At 40.9% G+C, this 17,781-nt stretch overlaps 1 protein-coding gene across 2 annotated transcripts; it reads right to left on the reverse strand.

Moving 5' to 3' along the window:
• Positions 1-496: 496 nt before the first annotated feature.
• LOC103176003 (AFG3-like protein 2) lies at positions 497-17,724 on the reverse strand. 2 transcript variants are annotated; one of them, XM_042340310.1, is made up of 17 exons: positions 17,527-17,724; positions 15,603-15,684; positions 15,254-15,316; positions 14,120-14,235; positions 13,528-13,677; positions 13,312-13,386; positions 12,474-12,598; positions 11,400-11,670; positions 10,574-10,711; positions 10,177-10,330; positions 7,980-8,087; positions 6,973-7,098; positions 6,354-6,464; positions 5,556-5,671; positions 4,666-4,866; positions 4,240-4,434; positions 497-2,854 (listed from the first exon to the last, which is right to left on the reverse strand). In XM_042340310.1, exons 1-17 carry the CDS (start codon positions 17,599-17,601, stop codon positions 2,639-2,641), a joined length of 2,322 nt encoding a protein of 773 aa, XP_042196244.1. In that variant the 5' UTR covers positions 17,602-17,724; the 3' UTR covers positions 497-2,638. The 2 variants fall into 2 exon arrangements, with proteins under 2 accessions (XP_042196244.1, XP_042196243.1); XM_042340309.1 differs by having other exon boundaries at positions 14,120-14,238.
• Between the last annotated feature and the right edge of the window lie 57 nt (positions 17,725-17,781).

Genomic DNA, 17,781 nt, shown 5'->3' on the forward strand with positions numbered 1-17,781 from the left:
CTGGAAGAACAAATGTTGAGATGTGTGCATTCAGGGAGCAACAAATTACTGAAGTTGTAACCTGATACACTTCTGTCAGTGATCAGTTTCCCCACTGCAAGCATATCCACCTGAGAAACTTCAATTCTCCAAGAGCGTTCAAACTACAAGGAAATGTACGGATTGTCAACTTTACGGTACTGTGAAGTCATGTTGCTGCGAGAGGACCTGGGCTTGATTCCTGGACCTTAGGCAAGTTTCCTTACTCCACGTGCCTTTGTTTACCTTGCAGGAAGTGGGAATTCAGTTGTTGGTCGATTGGTGGATTGCTTTCTGGGGGTAATAATCCCTCAAAAATAAATTTGGTAACTCGATCCACAATTGTTTGTGGGACACTGCTGTCCGCAATAGAATGCCACATTTCACCCACTGTCAATCCACTTTACAATATATTCTGTGAAGTGCTTCGAGATGTCTCAACAAAGTGATAAGGATTATTATTATTAACTTTAGACACTTTTACCAATATTTCAATTCTTTAATCATTAAGGATATCTCCTCATTGACAGGCTGAATCATTTTTAGACAAACATTTCTTACATAGATTCTTTCCCCACACAAAACCGCAGTACATTAAGCTTAAAGACTATTAGAGTAATGCTGTTCTTTATCTAGAAAATTATCCTCTCAGCCTAGTTGCTGATTTTCCGTTATAAAATCATCAATGTTTCATCAAAAGCACAACAGATAAATAAAATCATTTAATAAATACTCAAAATCAGCTTCTGTCATTTTGGATGGTTATCTATTTTCCACTGATATTCTGCAGGGAACAAGGGAACTGGATGGAAGTTTAATAAGGCACAAAGCTAAAATAAAAGTCTGTACTGTTTAACTAAATACAGTCTTGGAGAGTTTCTTACAAATGTCTATTATACAATAATCTATTGTCACATGGAAAGGCAAAATATATTTGTCAGATTGGATCGGCCCCATCAAAAAACGAAGGGAAATTGTAATCCATGTATCGATCATTGGTAATTCACAACACAAACAGTATACAAAGGCTGCCCTGCAGCTGAAGGACATTGTAATTAGCCACATTTGAATAATTTGGGTACAAACATTTAATTGGAGACACCATCGTCTCAAGATGAATTTCAAGAGTGAAATCAAACACCATGAAATACAGCAGAATAGCAATGATCATTTTTGTGCCAGGAATGTCTTCAATCACCAAAAAATATTCCCGTGTTTTAATTACACCCTGCGGGATACAGGCTTTTAGACAACACAGCAGCTGTCCCTGTACACTGCTGAGAAATGAAGGCCATTGTTTAATTATACTACAGTTGGTCATGAAAGTGAAGGGATATGTTTAGCCAAGTCACTTCACATTCTGGAAGTAATGTTCATTTGATCCTGAATCACCAGGAGTCACAAAGATATTTTAAAGATGGAAATACTCTGTGGCATCAATATGTTGAATAAATACTGAAAGAAATGGTGGGATAAAGCTCTTCATTTCAGCTTATTCAAGATGTTTTACCACATTCTGTTTTCATACTACAATTACTCCCCAAAAAATAAATACAGGAACAGTAATAAATATATTTATCCTACACCAAACAACTGCATTCCTGTGAAAACTACAAATTTAAGAAACTGAATATTTATCTTGAGCTCAACTGATGCTAGCTCGCAGCTCTCATGTTTCGGTGGCTGGTGTAATTCCATTAGGGTCTCTTTGTGGAGTGAAAGAGAAGTACAGTGCAACGACTTATCACAACAGCAGAAAAATACTGTCATACTTACATAATTGTGTGAGCACAACAAGGCCGTACCCAACTTCAGTTAAAGAAACCAGATAGAAAAGCTGAAAACTGGTATCTGAAAGAGGAAGATGGGTTTGATACCTTCAAACACTGAGCCTTCATCAGAACTATACAAACTAGGCTGAGAATCCCCTTTGAGGGCAAGCAGGACCAGACCACAAAACAAATTGTGTCACACCTATATAAACCTTCCTTCTCTCCCTCTCTCTCTAATTCTGATTGACCTACTGTGCATGGAAAACATCTTTATTGAAATGTGTTTGATGCTTGTGAATTTATATTTGCACAGCACACATAAGAGGAAAGCTGAACAAAGGCACAAATGTTTCAGAACTTCAATAAGAATTTACATAAATGACAATGACCTATAGACTCAGAAATGTGTGCAGTCAAAATTCTCACACGAATAAAACAAATTCTCTCTTGCAATTGCCAGTTTACAACCATTGGAATGTGGTCTATTTATTAAATGAAACATTTAAAATTCTCATTTGAGTTCACCGTCACTTATTCTCCAATGCTCCCAAGAAGATTGAGGAGAGAAATGAAGTGAAAAGGTTTATTTAGCAGCTTCAGTTTTGTTCCGGGGAATTGATGGGCTCAGTCACCAATTACAATTCTGCTTGGTACAAGGCAACACTGAACTGCATGACTCACTCAAGTCATGCTCCATCAACAAATAGCAATCAATCTCTTTTTAGGACAAGTGAAAATTCATCCATTCTCTAGTGTTCTCAGCCATCTCACCTTATACGAGAAAAGCAAATGTTTCAATTTGGATGTTACCAAGTTCTACAATTAGTAGAGAGTTGCACAGATTTATTTCAAGTGGGCTGTTTCTCTGGCAGTTCCTCAATGCTTGGCTCCCTCTCACGATTCCAGTCCTTCAGTCCTTCTGGCAAGGACGTGTCTTCTTCAAAACTGCCGGTTCCTTCTACAAACTCCTCGTACGTGGATTTCTCTGAAAAAGGTCGTGCCCCCAAAAGGTCAACCATGTCGCTTTTATCGAGTACTTCTTTGTCCAACAATCGTTTTGCCACCTGACAAAATGTAGCAAACACAGAAAATTAATTATAGAACTAAAACCTGATGTTTTAATACAGTAAATTGTCATGAACATTTGTGATGAGGGAGTTTCACCCACAAAACATAGTCAATTCACTTTACAATATATTCTGTGAAGCGCTTTGTGACATCTAGAAGATATGAAAAGTGCGATATCAAATGCACGTATTATTATTATTATTAAGGGGTGCAAGTTCTATCAGTGATCCTTTCGATCTTGCATCCTGTGCATTAATTAAGATTTTACATGAAAGTTAACCTATGCCAATCATTCTGAACTCTGGGTCAGAAGGTTGTGGGTTCAAGTCCCAAGTTAGCACTTTGAGGTCATCGACTAAGCTGACACTCCAGTACAGTGCTGGAGAAATGATGCACAATCAGAGGTGCAGCCCTTAGAATGAGATGTTAAGCAAAGGTCCTGTGTGCTAGTTCAGATGTATGTTAAAAATCCCGTTGCATTAATTGCAAAGAGAAAGGAAGTTTTCACCCAGTGTTCTGCCTAACAATCCCCCGGATTAAATAAAATGCAATGATTAGGGTAAAATGTGAGTTACTCTACACATCACCCAGGCTGAAAAATAACAGTAATTTAACTTCAATTGGGAAAAAATGTCCAGACAGAAATCTCAAGTAAGGAATAATCATTTTAATCAGGTATACTCAACTACCTATATAGGAGTACAAACTAAGCAAAGAGGGGGCAAAGATAAGGAGGTAAGAATTATATACTATTTTCATTCTCCTCCTTCCCTGACTTTCTAGTCTTAAAATAAATCAGTCACCAAAAAGAACCCGGCATAAAAGCAGCATATGGCTTCTCCACAGTCTCCAGTTGTCAAGGAAATGTGCTACTCACTTTGTTTTTACTGAGCATAGATTAAAATCCTCCACTAAATGTGAAGTTATAAAACATATCTCATTTTGATTTATGCATCAGGAAGATTGTGTTGTATTGGTACTAATGAAAACTGAGCTACAAAAGTATTATAATACTTGCATGTGATATAGCGCCTTAACACGTCTTCGAGACGTCTCAAAAGCGCTTCACAGAACATAATGTAAAGTGAATTGACTATATTTTGTGGGCAAAATATTTTATAACCAAGAATATAAGCAGTGGTGATGGTATCAAACATTTGAAATTATCGAAAGAAAATAACAACCAGTATTAGATTGCAAGTTATTGAGTAGATGTCAATCAAGAAGTGTGTGGAGCTGCAGGAATGTTCCCAAATAAAAATGTGGGATTTAGCTCGTATATAGCATAACCGTACTCTAATTTACAGCAGCAATGAAGCACTTATTGAAATGACACGGAGAAGTCACCTAGTGAGGAAACGACACTGAAACAGTCACTTACTTTCTCAACTTCCACTCGTTTCTCTGTTAGCAATTCCAATGTTCTCTGATTTGCAGCACCGATAAGAGCCCGAACCTCTTCGTCAATAATCTGTGCGGTTTGTTCACTGTAAGGCTTCTCAATGAGCATATCACCCTGGCGTGGAAGGTCAAAGGAAACTTGCCCAAGTTTATCGCTCATGCCGAACTGAACAATCTGCAAAACACAAAGAACGTGCCCCAAAAAGCATTTAGAAACAATTCCCTGCAAACAACCAATACTTAGCAGCAGATGATATTCTGAAACTCCTCACTCTTCCGTTTAAAGGCAGCTCAAAACCAAGACTAGGATTCTTGATGGATATCTGATTTTTTTTAAGCTGATGCTAATGCTCTCCCACCTCCACTAAGTGCACCGACCTTCAGTCGCCTATAAGTGAAGATTTACCTGAGCATAAGCACTCTGCGTGATTTTTTTCAGATCGTCCTGTGCACCTGTGGTGATGCGACCAAAGAATATCTTCTCAGATACTCGGCCACCAAGCATCATGCACATACGATCAAACAGCTGCTCCTTTGTGTAGAGATACTGCTCTTTAGGCAAATACTGAGCATACCCAAGGCCCTTTCCACGGGGTATAATGGACACCTGCAGAAAAAAAAATTACACGTCAAATTTATAATATTTTGGTAATCCAAAACATGAGGGATCTGCAATAATTCTGGTCTCGAATATGGGTTGAACCAGACTCAATACTCAATAGAGATGCGTAAAAAGCCAATGAATAATTTATTTACATTTAGGTTAAAAAAAACTGCCTCAACAAACTCTTTCAAGATAACTTATTCTAGACATTTAGCTTCAACAAGAAACAATAGCAGTACAGATGCTAAACAGAGCTTAGATCAGTGATACACATCCATTTACATCCATATTTGAAATATTTGATTTAATGGGTCATCTTGACCCAACTGAACATATATATTAATATATGCTGAATACAAGAACTTTTATCCAAATGCACTTTATGGTTACTGTAATGGGCGTTGTTCCTCAACTAATACAACACTCAGGCATATTGTCCAAGGCCTTTATCATTGATTCATTCATCTGGCTAAACAAAAGCAGCACTGATTGAAGAATTTCCTCATTCTCTCTCTGAGACAAACAGCATGAGATCAGAAAATCGTAAACTGGATGAATCAGAGAGAGGAACACAAGCACACTTTAATGTCCCAAAATTCTATGATACTAAACACGTTTACCCTATTAAATGAGAAATTAAATAGATAATCCCCCCCTCTCCCCATACACCACCACCACTTGTAAATTTCTACCTTAAGTAACGGATCAGCGTGTTCCAGGAACCAGCCGACAACTGCATGTCCAGCCTCATGATACGCAACAGTCTTTTTTTCCTCTGGTTGTAGCACCTGTGTTTTCTTCTCCAGCCCTAAAAAAAAGGAGCAAAAGTTGAACAAGAAGCAAACAAAAGTGCTAAGAGTCGGTAAGTTATGCAGTCTAATTTACTTGTGTAAACAGCCTTCAATTTTTCACATGCCTTGAATTGATGGCAGCAGCTTAAAGTTTTCAGATTGTAAAAGATCAATTTTCAGCTTTATTGGAAGATTTACAGGCACAGAATAAGAGAACGTATTATCATGGATGGAAGATCTAAGCACTCTTTCAAAGACCTCACTTCATCTTGAAGCTCATGAAAGAACTGTCAGATCTCATCATTGCTGGAGACGATCGCTATCCTTCATTTACAAGGATGGAAAAAAAAATAAAGAGCATGAAAATAGAGAGCAGAATACAAAGATACATTTGGTCCCCAGTATAACACTGAATTGCTTTAGCAAGGTTGTACCAAGGCTCTGTGGTTTCGTGGGCTCCTGGTGCTGACCGTCTGGCTTCCTGAACATAGCATAGAGACCTCCCGATGTTAGCACACTCAGGGAGTCAACTATTCATCACTGGAAAAGGCGACTTGATACCATTAAGCACTGAGTGGCACTCATATTTATAACATAAAGTTATAACCCAGGGTTTGATGTTATGGCTCTAAACCACCATTTCAAATGGGATCTGACTGTATTGGGTGCAAGTCATTCTGCATACACTATTTGCCTCACCTCCAATCACACGCTCAATCGCCTGCTCAAAGTGGTTTGCATGGATTGAATCGTTTAAATGTCGAGCAGCAATAAGAGCGGCTTCATTACACACGTTAGCGATATCGGCACCTGTTAAAGAGAAATATCCTGCATCAGTTTGTAGATTATGTTAAACCCAAATGGTAAACAATACAACATTTTTGGTCACCTGCTTTTAAGAGGCTTTCTGCCAAATATATTACAGAATCCATAGATTTCCAATCAGGAAAGACGTTTGTAGGACTGAGACCTGATTTTAACAGCATGATGATTTCTCATCAACACCTTCCAGGGACTGCAGAGTGCAATGAAGACTATTTTATACAAAAAAGATTTTTTGGAATAAAGATTATCTACACCTAGATGGCGCAGCTCAAAATCGAGATTAACTGAGCTAATATAATGCAGCCAACACTTGGATGTAGAAGAGTTTTCCAAAATGTACAGTACATGAATTGTCACAACAGAATCAAAGCAGGGCTTGCAGGCAAGATATAGTTCATTTTGTGTGGTAACATTCAAACTCACTTCTTGAATCTCTGCAAAGACATTAAAATGGAGGCAAATCTCTTTCAAATAGCCTCCGTGTTCGACTCACCAGTGAATCCGGGAGTGAGTGCAGCCAGTTTACGCGCCAAATCTTCCTTTTTGATACTTGTGTTCATTTTCAATGGACTCAAGTGGACCTTAAAAATGGATGCCCGTCCTTTGATATCAGGAGGACCTGTATGACAAAATACAGCCTTGAACCTGGTTTAGACCAATTATGACAAGCAATAGAATCACAAAAAATTAAAAGCCTACAAACTGAATTTATTCTGCAGTTAACCCGTCTTGTTTTAATATCCGTAACTGCAGAACACGTTCAATGAGACAGTTTGTAAGCATTCATTTGATCACTAAGGAACCTTTCTTTAAGGAAACATTTCTGAATGAATTGTCTGGATTTATTTGATTACATACTGCACACTACCAAAGAATCACTTTTTAAAGTGATCTTGGCAGCTGCGCTCCAGTGCAATTCAGTTTTAAACTGCATTCCTCAAAACTGATCTATTCTAGTTTTTCTTGGTGAATTATCATGCACAGGGCAGAACAATCTGTCGCAAAAAGAATATTTAAAAACTGTTGAAACAAATGCTCTGATTGTTTTTCTAATATTTCAATTACAAATACAGATAAACAGTCACTACATTTTATAGTAAATTCTATAAAGCTCTTTAGAACATTAACAATGAGATAAAGTAAGATATCAAATGCAAGGATTATTATAAAGCAATGTCTCCAACCCTATAATTTAGAAGAAACATCTTTGGTACCAAAAAGTCGATTGCTGTCCAAGTCACTCCATTTATTCAAGAAATTACAAGCAGTTTGGTGGCAAAGCATTGCTATATGGCACTAACTTCATATCAATATCACTGCAGGCTCAAGTCAAGGAAAGTCCACTCACTCAAAGATCATCAATTATAGTAGCACTCAATTAAGGAAGATCCATTCAAGAAAAAGTCTAGCACAAATAAGCTGATCTTTATCAACCTTCAGGCAACTCATAGACAGAATCACATATTTTATTGGCTGAGTTACGCATTGCTGTCAACTTACCAATATAAATCTGTCTATCAAATCGGCCCGGCCTCATCAGAGCAGGATCCAGAATGTCAGGCCGATTTGTTCCAGCCAGAATTACAACATTGGTACTTGTATTGAACCCTAAAAGAATAGACGTAAAAAAATCTACTCATAAAAAGATTAAAACAAACGGAAAAAAAATACAAATATCAAATGTATACTGGTTCAGAAGATAAACAATGGAGTTATGCCATCAGCACTGAAACTTAACAGTATCTTAAGGCTACTTTAACTAATGCCAATTTTGAGACATAATCTTTTTTTACTCTAACAATTGGTTGGGGCACTGGCCAAGGCAGATCAAGGAATCACCAGCACTTCATAAGTGGAGTAACCCATCCTCACTCAGGCAGCTTCCCCACCACCTCCGATAAGGTCCCATCGAGATCTTTCACTAAAGTTAATCCGGTGGAATTGGCTTCTTGCAGAACTCCAGCAAGTAAGTCAAGTTTGTAGCAATGACAGCCTGAGTGTGAGCATGATTTTCTCTGGCCTATGTTTCAGGAGATATGGACCCACGAGGAAAGCAATGGAAAGCTAACTGAGAAGATTCTGCGTGATGCATGACAGATGGCAGGAGATTGAGCAGGAGGTCAATCCCTGGATCAAGAGGTTTTCAAAAGGGAAATTCAGATTTAAATAGGTTAAATGCCAGGTCTCATTCTGAAATAGTTTGGCATGTGTCATTCTTCACGAGGCCTAAATAGACACTGGAGCTCAGTATAAGGTTTCGGTTCGACAAATTTCTAGGAAATACTATGGGTGTCGGTTTTGTTCAAAACGACTGCAGAGAATAGATGCTACATCCCAGGTCATCAGTCACGCTACAATACTTCACAAATGTACTATGTATTTAGAAAACAATGCTATAAGCTCCTCCTTTACAAAAACTGACAATGTGTCTGGAGTGAAAGGATTGTAACACCAGACTTCACTGGAAAGACTATCCAGCTTATCAACAGATTTGTATCCCCATGTTTATCACATGAGTATCAGGAGGTTTGAGCCCACTCAATCCATCCATCCCCAACAATGAATCCATTCTCAGATATTCACAGCACCAGCTCCTCCCCTACCCCCCAAACATACAATAAGGACACCGAATCTCACCGATCCCAGTGAAACCCTGAGCCACCATCCCTACTCGTACTACCCATCTCTCATCACCAAAAAACTATTGTATTTATAATTTGGTCCAGTCAATCCTCAGGAAGCAGCATTATCATACGTACGGACCTATAGACACAGGTAACGGAATGTACTGTGACCAAACACAATGTGCAATCCTCACCAAAATAACAAGAAATGTTAAAAGACTGAATTGACAAAACGTACAGAAATACTTGAGAAAATGAGCTTCAGAGGAAAGAGATTCACTTAATATTCAATATCACTTTGCAATAGAATTTGTTCAGCTGAGCTCTCCGCAGAGATCTCACATTCCAAATCCCTGTGACTTTGCATCTCAACTGCAGAAATATCCAGAGAGGAGTCAGATGCAGAATCAATGTGATGCTTATACTAGACAGATTCCTCGAGGAGTCCATGTGACTCAAAAAAAAATCCAGTCGCAAAGAGACTTTGGCAGCTGTTCTGAAAGAAAGGACCATTGTCTTACTGCAGTTTTTTCCCCTGGAGTACGGATATTTAAAAATATGTACATCTATACTCTAATCCTTCTTTTCCTGTCTTAGTGGTTAATTTATAATTCATGATGCTGATTAGTTTGTCATTGTGATCTATGCATACTATGGTCTTCAAAACAGAAAAACACTTTAGAAGACTTGAGATATTACAAAGCTCCTTCCCTGCAGACACCAAGAACCTCAAATCTTGAGCAAATCCAATATTGTGTCTTTCATCTTACACAAGAGGCCTCCAGATATAATTTTAGTTGGCATCTTCTATTAAACTTAAAAGTATGGTGTTTCATGACTGTTTGAGGGACATTGCTATGTGGAATTGTGCTTCTGTGTTTGCCTACAAACAGACTATCACTCCATTTCACAGTAATTCCTTTGAAGCACTTTGAGACGTCCAACTGACGTGATAAACCGCTATACCAAATGCACGGATTATTGTTAATTTGGGATTAATTCCTATGCAATATTTCAGTAGCTTCTGTACTAACTAGTTACCAATCGTAACAACATGTATGCTACGCATTTACCATCCATCTCTACTAGCAGCTGATTTAGAGTATTTTCCTGTTCGTTCTGGCCACCAAAGTTCCCCTTGCCCCGTTTCCTTCCAACAGCATCGATCTCATCTATAAAAAGAATGCAGGGGGCATTCTTCCGTGCCATCGCAAACATATCCCTCACCTGAAACATAAAAAAGTAATTAACACTAAGCAAGTATTACGTTCCTGATCTTTATGGTAATATTATAATCGTATTTCATTTAGCTCCTTTCACACCTGGAGGACATCTCAAAGTGCTTCACCGGATACACTGTAAAAGTGTAGTCTAAAGATCATGAGGGTAACACTATAAATTCTAACTAAATTTAGAGCAAACAGTGACACGTAACAGTTCCACATACATAACTTAAGACACATAACTTACCCTGGCAGGTCCAACACCGACAAACATCTCTAAGAACTCAGAACCATTCACAGTTATAAAAGGAACATTAGCTTCCCCAGCTGTCGCTTTAGCCAACAAGGTTTTTCCAGTACCTGGAGGTCCAGTTAGGACAGCACCCTGTAATCAATGAGAGGTCACTGTAAATTTTTTACTGAAATTTGGACAGGTTCAGATCCACAGTAAGAATTTTCCAAAACAGGAGAATTAAAATGAGACCAACTGTGAATAATAATAATAATAATCCTTGCATTTGATATAGCGCTTTTCACGTCGGGAGGACGTCCCAAAGCGCTTCACAGAACACACTGTAAAGTGAATTGACTGTATATTTGTGGGCGAACGCGGCAGCCAATTGCGCACAGCAATGTCCCACAAACAGTCGTAGATTGAAGTGACCAATTTATTATTGTTTTGGTTTTGGAGGGATTAATATTAGGCTCTGTGTGGAGTAAGGAAACTTGCCCAAGGTTTCGCCCTGACCTGCCTGGGATTGAACTCAGGTCTCTCGCTTGCAAAGCGAGTGCTTTAACCACTGAGCTACAGGACTCCACGAATGCAATTAATTGAAACCACAGTATTCTGAGGAAGAGTGATTTGTTCAACTAAAATTATAATTTAGAAGCCTTAGGAAAATGTCACCAAGAACGTATGAAAGATAAAATATGCAGTTAAGCACTACAATCTTTATAAAGGAGGCCAATAATCTAAACAATCAATTACATTTTACCCCAAACCGATAAATTCCCCCAGGCCACTCTGGTGCTGTAATTATCATTGTTGCATATTAACGTGTTAGTTTCCATACCTTTGGAATCTTGGCTCCCAAATCCTGGTATTGTTTGGGGTTTTTCAGAAAGTTGACGAACTCCATAATCTCTAACTTAGCTTCTTCACATCCCGCCACATCCTTAAATTTTACATCAATTTCGTCTTTCAGTATTTTTGCTGTGGTTTCGCTCACACTGAACAGTCCCCCGCTCCGCCCCCCACGGCCGGCTGCCATTGACCCTCGTCGCAATGTGTAGAGCAGGAATCCAATGAGCAGGAGAGTTGGGACCATGCTTATCATGAATGAACTAAATGTAGAACAAAACACCGATCAAAGAGCATTCACCCCTAAGATACAGCAGCGCATTGAGAGCATTAAATCAACCTTAACACATGGTCAGTCAGTCATTCAATTTTTCATTCTTAACTTGAAACTTTTTTTTAAGCTGAAGTACACCTCAAAATTTCATGCAAGGATCACATTTACCGGTGTAGTATATAAAACAAACATTCCAGATTTTGTAGTTAATTGATCAGTTCCAAGCGATGAATCATTTTAGGAAATCTTGAAAAATGTTATACTATAAATTTGCTATACTGTAAATAGTAATCATTTGCAATTATATAGCATAATTCGTGTAGAAACAAATCAATTAAAAATTGAATACAATTTGTTTCATAGGCAATTCAAAACATGTGAATTGTAATTATAGATTATATCAGAGAAAACTGATCCTGAACATATAATCACACATTGCTTACTGCTTCTGTGCCTGCAAACAGGAGGTTACAAAGAATTAAGTTAACTTTTTTTTAAAAAAAATTCTGTTTTAAAGTGTCTATTTCTAAAGTCTGTTTTTGTTTATTACTGTTTAAACAGTAAATACAATGAATTCTACTATAGCTTGAAGCTATTGGTTTAGACAGAACAAGACCAAATTACATACAGTCAAATGACCTGACTGGTGTAGCACAGAGCTATTAAGTATTCTTCCATGGTGATTAATGCCCGACACCAGAGATCTCAATAATTCCAACAAGCCTGGAGTATCTTGGGCATCAAAAACGATAATGGACAAAGAAATTCCACAGAACATAGGGGGCCACTCACCCATCACTCTCGGTATTGTACACCACTGCTGCACGATTAGCTGATTCTATTTCTAACTCCAGCTGAGCATTTTCCAAATTGCGCTCAAAGGTATCCACACTGCCAATATTAAACCACACATAGCTCTGCAAAAATGAGTGGGGGGCGGGGGGCAGGGAAGAGGGGAGAAACACACAAAAGTGATTAATAAAGTTTTTTTCTGAATTTAATAGAATTATTTAAGAAAATAGTGAATAAAACACTGAACAAAACTAAACACGCTGTGCTTATGACTTTGCTTTAGAAATGGTCTGATTCTCAAAACCTGGTAATGAGACCTTAATCACTGCTGCAGAGTATGCTTGAGTACTGAACATGAGTGCCCTCTATTGGCTCGACACCTTTAAGCTATATTTCTGTCTATCGATTATACATTTAGCAATTGTACTTTACCAAATTCACATTCAATGTTATTGCTATAAACTTTTATAAGTATAAACATTAAATGACTTTTTTCCATTCAGGGATAAATTGTGAACAGAATGCGAGTAATTTAAGAAACTAGTAACGAATAAGAGGCTACAAAAAAAACTAAAAACATTTGCAACATTCAATTCTTAAATCAGATTCTATGTAGCATCATTAAATATTTATATAAAAATGTAATTATAAGCACTTCATGCTTGGCTATTATACTGCGTTTGCATCGTGCGACAGAAATGCTGGTCTGTTATTCACACATACCCTATCACAAAACAATAACAAATTACATTTGTATAGCGCTTTTTACGACGGGAGGACGTCCTAAGGCTTTGATAGGAAAACCCAAATAGAAATGTTTAGGTCAAATTAGATTTACCCCATCGGCGGTCACAGTCCCTGGGATGAAAATTACACGGACAAATTGTTTGTTGATAACTTCTAGACGATCTACCTGAAATGGAAAAATGAGACTAAGGTTTCAAAAGCAATGATCTTACTCAGATGACAGACTACTTGCAATGAACCATAAATTACTTTTTCTGGAAGATCATCAAATAGGAATACAGGTTTGAAGCATTACAAAATTACTTACCATTCCTCGAGCCAGGTAATGATTGACGAAATCTTTCCAGGTGATCTCCCTGCCTGGATTCCTGGTGTACAAATATAGAAATCCAGAGAGAGATCCAGCAATTCCTATAACCAAGTATCGAAATTCCTTATCCTCCCATGGAAAGTCTCCCTGGAGTTAGAAAATATGACACAAAACTGTTTAATAACAACTTGCATTTATATAACATCGCTTACTCAGGGTAGAGTCCCAGAGCACGATTACAAGCCAGAAGGGGGTGATCATAAGCATGGTCAAAAAGGTCTCCAGACGTGACCTGAAGATGGGGAAGGAAGGTGCGAGGCAGAGGGACTGAGGCAGAGTATTCCAGAGTTTTGGGGCATAGTGGCTGACAGCGGGGCCGCTGATCATGGAACAGAGGACACGAGGGACATGCAGGAGGCCACTAATCAGTTGTCAACTAGTTTCAGCCATTCAGCCCCTCTCTGCAGTATAAAATTCTCAACCAACCTTCACATTTTAACAATAAGAGTTTCAAATAAATGTTAAGTGCAGTAACCTAACCCATTGAGCCACTAATCAGTTGTTGCCTTTTTCTCCCCAAAATACAAACCTTCTGAATGCGGCTCCACCAGGTGAATTGGTCTTTCTTCCCACCTCTCTTCCTGTTGCCTCCTGCCCCACCTCCACCTCCACTGCTTCCTCCGGACGCCTTGGACTTTAGGTCAGCTGCTATTGATAAAAAGTATAGCAAACATTGAATAATGTCACCTAGTATTTAATTTGGAAAACGTCCTTCTCATCTGGGGCCATGACCAGTACAACTTTATGCAATCCAATGATGGGAGCTGATGGACTAGTATTTGCAGCATAATGAAGCTAGGAAATAGTCAGACTGACCTGAGATTACAATAATAGTACTTAAAGCTGGGTTTAGGTTACAAGAACACCATCAATGGCACCCAAACAAGTTGCCACACATGTCACAAACAAATTCTGTACCCTGTGCTGATTTTAGCAATGACTGGTAGTAGTATTTGTGCTACACTAAGCATCTAAAAGGGACTACTACTGATTAGCAAGAGGAGGGTCAGGATCACACGCTGTCATGCGCGAAGCAACATCATTCAATGTGTTCCAAGGTCACGTCAGCCACCATGTCCATGTAGGTTTGCCTAAATCTCCCTCACGTAGATACAAACACAGAATATGCGTACAGGTAACGATCACGTAGCAAACGGCACCCTGTGCATGTACACAAAATAGAGGCTGGACACAAAGCACAATACAGTAAGCTGCATATAGTGGCCCTACAGTGTCAGTGCCTTAGATTTTGTGCCGAAGTTCTGTATGTCACAGACACAAGCTAAATACTTCATGAGGTGAAAGTACATGAGCTGAAATGCTGGTCGGTATTACACATTATATCTTTGGAAATTAGCAATTATAATGGCTGAAAACGCCAACCGGAATTTCAACCCAATAGAGAACTCTACTATCTGGTCCATGGGGGCACTCTCAAGTCAAACCCCAGTTCATCATCTTTATGTGGAAAAACAAATGCATGACCCCACACAGCTGAGTAGCACTGCATGGCAAAATTCTGCTAGGAATCCTAAAAATTAAAAAAACACTAAGTGATATTCTGGTCTAAGGTGAATGGAATCGTATAATGTTCACCTGGTTATAATCAACAGAACATTACATAATCCTTGTGCTTGTGTCTCAGTTTTAGACCAGGCTTTACCTTTAGTATCGTTGGCTTTTGGTTCTGTTGCTTGTTTATTTTTTGAGAAATATTTTTCAAATCCTGAAACAAGAAGAAAAAAATCCTCTTAATATTTATAAAAACACCCAATAAGGAACAGATGTAGTAGAACAACTGGGCACAGGTTCAGTGTTATGCAGATCAAGTTTAAAATTAAGGATATCTTTACACCAAGATCTGATTAGAAGGATGAGATCAAATGTGCTCAAAGATTTTCTTAAGCCAAAATTCTCATGGGTTAATCCTGATTAACTACTACAAAATTATACAAAAGACAGTTTTGTTAGGCTACCGACAAACAAAACAGATAGCCCGATCCATAATTTACCTTTTGGTTGTTTTGAACATAGCCTAAAAGTGATTATATTTTCTCGACGTGCAAAATTTCTGCCAATGTTTGGTCTGAAATACTGGGGACAAAAAAAAATTATTAAACTTTGTATGGAGAACACTCACAGTGAACATCATCAGTATGTTCATTTTTAAAAAAATCTTTTTAAGTAATGCCAGGGAATAGAACAACTCATTAAAAAGGGATGATCAGGAATGAAAGCCTTGCTTGCATTAAATACAGTGGCTTATATCCCGCACCAGGCATCATGACCCTATCACCCCATCCTCGCCCGACTCCACTGGCTTCCCATCACACAGAAGATACAGTTTAAGATCCTGGTCCTCACCTTCAAAGCCCTCCATGGCCTTGGTCCTCCCTACCTCTACAACCTCCTAACCCCCTACCATCCTGCCAGCTCCCTCCGCTCAGTGGATTCCGGCCTGCTTCACGTTCCTCACCTTGCCACCGGGCCTTCTGCCACTCTGCCCCATCCTCTGGAACTCCATTCCGCAGTCCCTCCCCTGCCTCCTTCAAGACCCATCTCAAGACCCTCCTCATCGACCCTGCTTCCCCACCCCTGCCCTCCACCCTCTCCCAATCCCGACCCCCAACGTGGGTCCGAAACACTGACTGTCCTTGGGCCGTCCTCCCAATGCGAAAGGCGCTTGTACACGTGTAATCTTTGTTGCTGTTGTTGTTATCATTTCAAAAAACCTCCGAAAACAGATTCAATAATAAACATTTACTTACAAGTGTAGCGAATGTTACTTAAGTAATACTTGTCACCCTTCCCCCATTAAGATAATTTAACTACAGTTAGGACAAGTTGTTCTGGGTCACTGTAACACAAACACACACACGAACACATACACATACACACGCGTGCGCGGCAAGCGTCTTATCTCTGCGTACACACATTCTATCAATTTATGGACACGTGCACCTGTACTGATAATCTCCTGAGCCGGTTTTTGAGACGGGAACGAGCTTTGAGACGTCTCAACGGCGTGATATCAACTGCGAGGATTTATTATTATCATCATCATTATTATCATCATCATCATCATCATCATTCTTCTTGGCCCCACGAACGTACAGCCAACATCGCTTCAGTCTATTCCGCGGAGCGCTTCGAGACGTCCGGAAGGCGTGAAAAGCGCCACATCAAATGCAAGGAGGATGATGATGATATTATTATTATATTATTATTATTAGTAGTAGTAATTTAACCCGGACCCTAAAGCAGCTCCATTCCACACAAGTGCCTCTTCCCACAAGAGTCTCAACAAACTGTAACACTGCTGTAGTTTTCTTGGCCTTTCATACCCAAAGGGGTCTCTAACAACAAACGAATGAATGAGTGATGAATCTGTGACCGAAGCTCGGGCGGCCCTCCCCCCCCGACCCTCACCCCCCCCCCCCCCCCCCCCCCCCCCCCCCCCCCCCCCCCCCCCCCCCCCCCCCCCCCCCCCCCCCCCCCCCCCCCCCCCCCCCCCCCCCCCCCGTCCCCCCCCCCCCCCCCCCCCCGGGCGGCCCTCCCCCCCCCCCCCCCCCCCCCCCCCCCCCTCACCCCCCCCGGGCGGCCCTCACCCCCCCGGCCCTCCCCCCCCCCCCCCCCCCCCCCCCCCCCCCCCCCCCCCCCCCCCCCCCCCCCCCCCCCCCGGCCCCCCCCCCCCCCCCCCCCCCCCCCCCCCCCCCCCCCCCCCCCCCCCCCCCCCCCCCCCCCCCCCCCCCCCCGGGGTCGGCCCCCCCCCCCGCCCCTCACCCCCCCCGGGCGGCCCCTCACCCCCCCCCGGGCGGCCCCCCCGGGAGGGTTTGGGCGGTTAAGAAGCTTCTCAGGGAAACCGACAAGAAGTCCAGAGAGGCCTCGGGGGGAGGGGGGGGGGGGGGGGGAGGCGGTGACAGCGACGCTACTCACCGGCCTCCACAGCCCCGCTCCCCGCCCAGCCGCCGCCCGCAGGCAGCCGCACAGCAGCCCGTAACCCGGGCCCATAGTCCAGGCCTCTCTCTCTCTCTCTCACTCCCTCTCTCTCTCTCTCTATCCCCGGGGCCTTTCTCTATCTCTCTCTCCTCCCAACTGACGCGAACCGAACCCAACGTCAGCCCGGGGGTCGCCCTCCGCGCGCCGCTCGCCGACGACGCCCTCCAGTCCAACTTAACCCGCTCTCTGACC

This window comes from Callorhinchus milii, unplaced genomic scaffold (genome assembly GCF_018977255.1).
Source record: "Callorhinchus milii isolate IMCB2004 unplaced genomic scaffold, IMCB_Cmil_1.0 Scaffold14, whole genome shotgun sequence".
Taxonomy (NCBI): Eukaryota; Metazoa; Chordata; class Chondrichthyes; order Chimaeriformes; family Callorhinchidae; genus Callorhinchus; species Callorhinchus milii.

What these genes read in the sequence shown, in the direction of transcription:
- LOC103176003 (XM_042340309.1), bottom strand. Translation starts at nt 17,601, where the DNA reads ATGGGCCCGGGTTACGGGCTGCTGTGCGGCTGCCTGCGGGCGGCGGCT. An exon ending in TCGGTGTTGGACCTGCCAGG is followed by an intron (nt 10,331 to 10,573) that starts GTAAGTTATGTG and finishes TTTATGTTTCAG; the next exon opens with GTGAGGGATATGTTTGCGAT. An exon ending in AACGAGTGGAAGTTGAGAAA is followed by an intron (nt 2,855 to 4,239) that starts GTAAGTGACTGT and finishes ACATTTTGTCAG; the next exon opens with GTGGCAAAACGATTGTTGGA.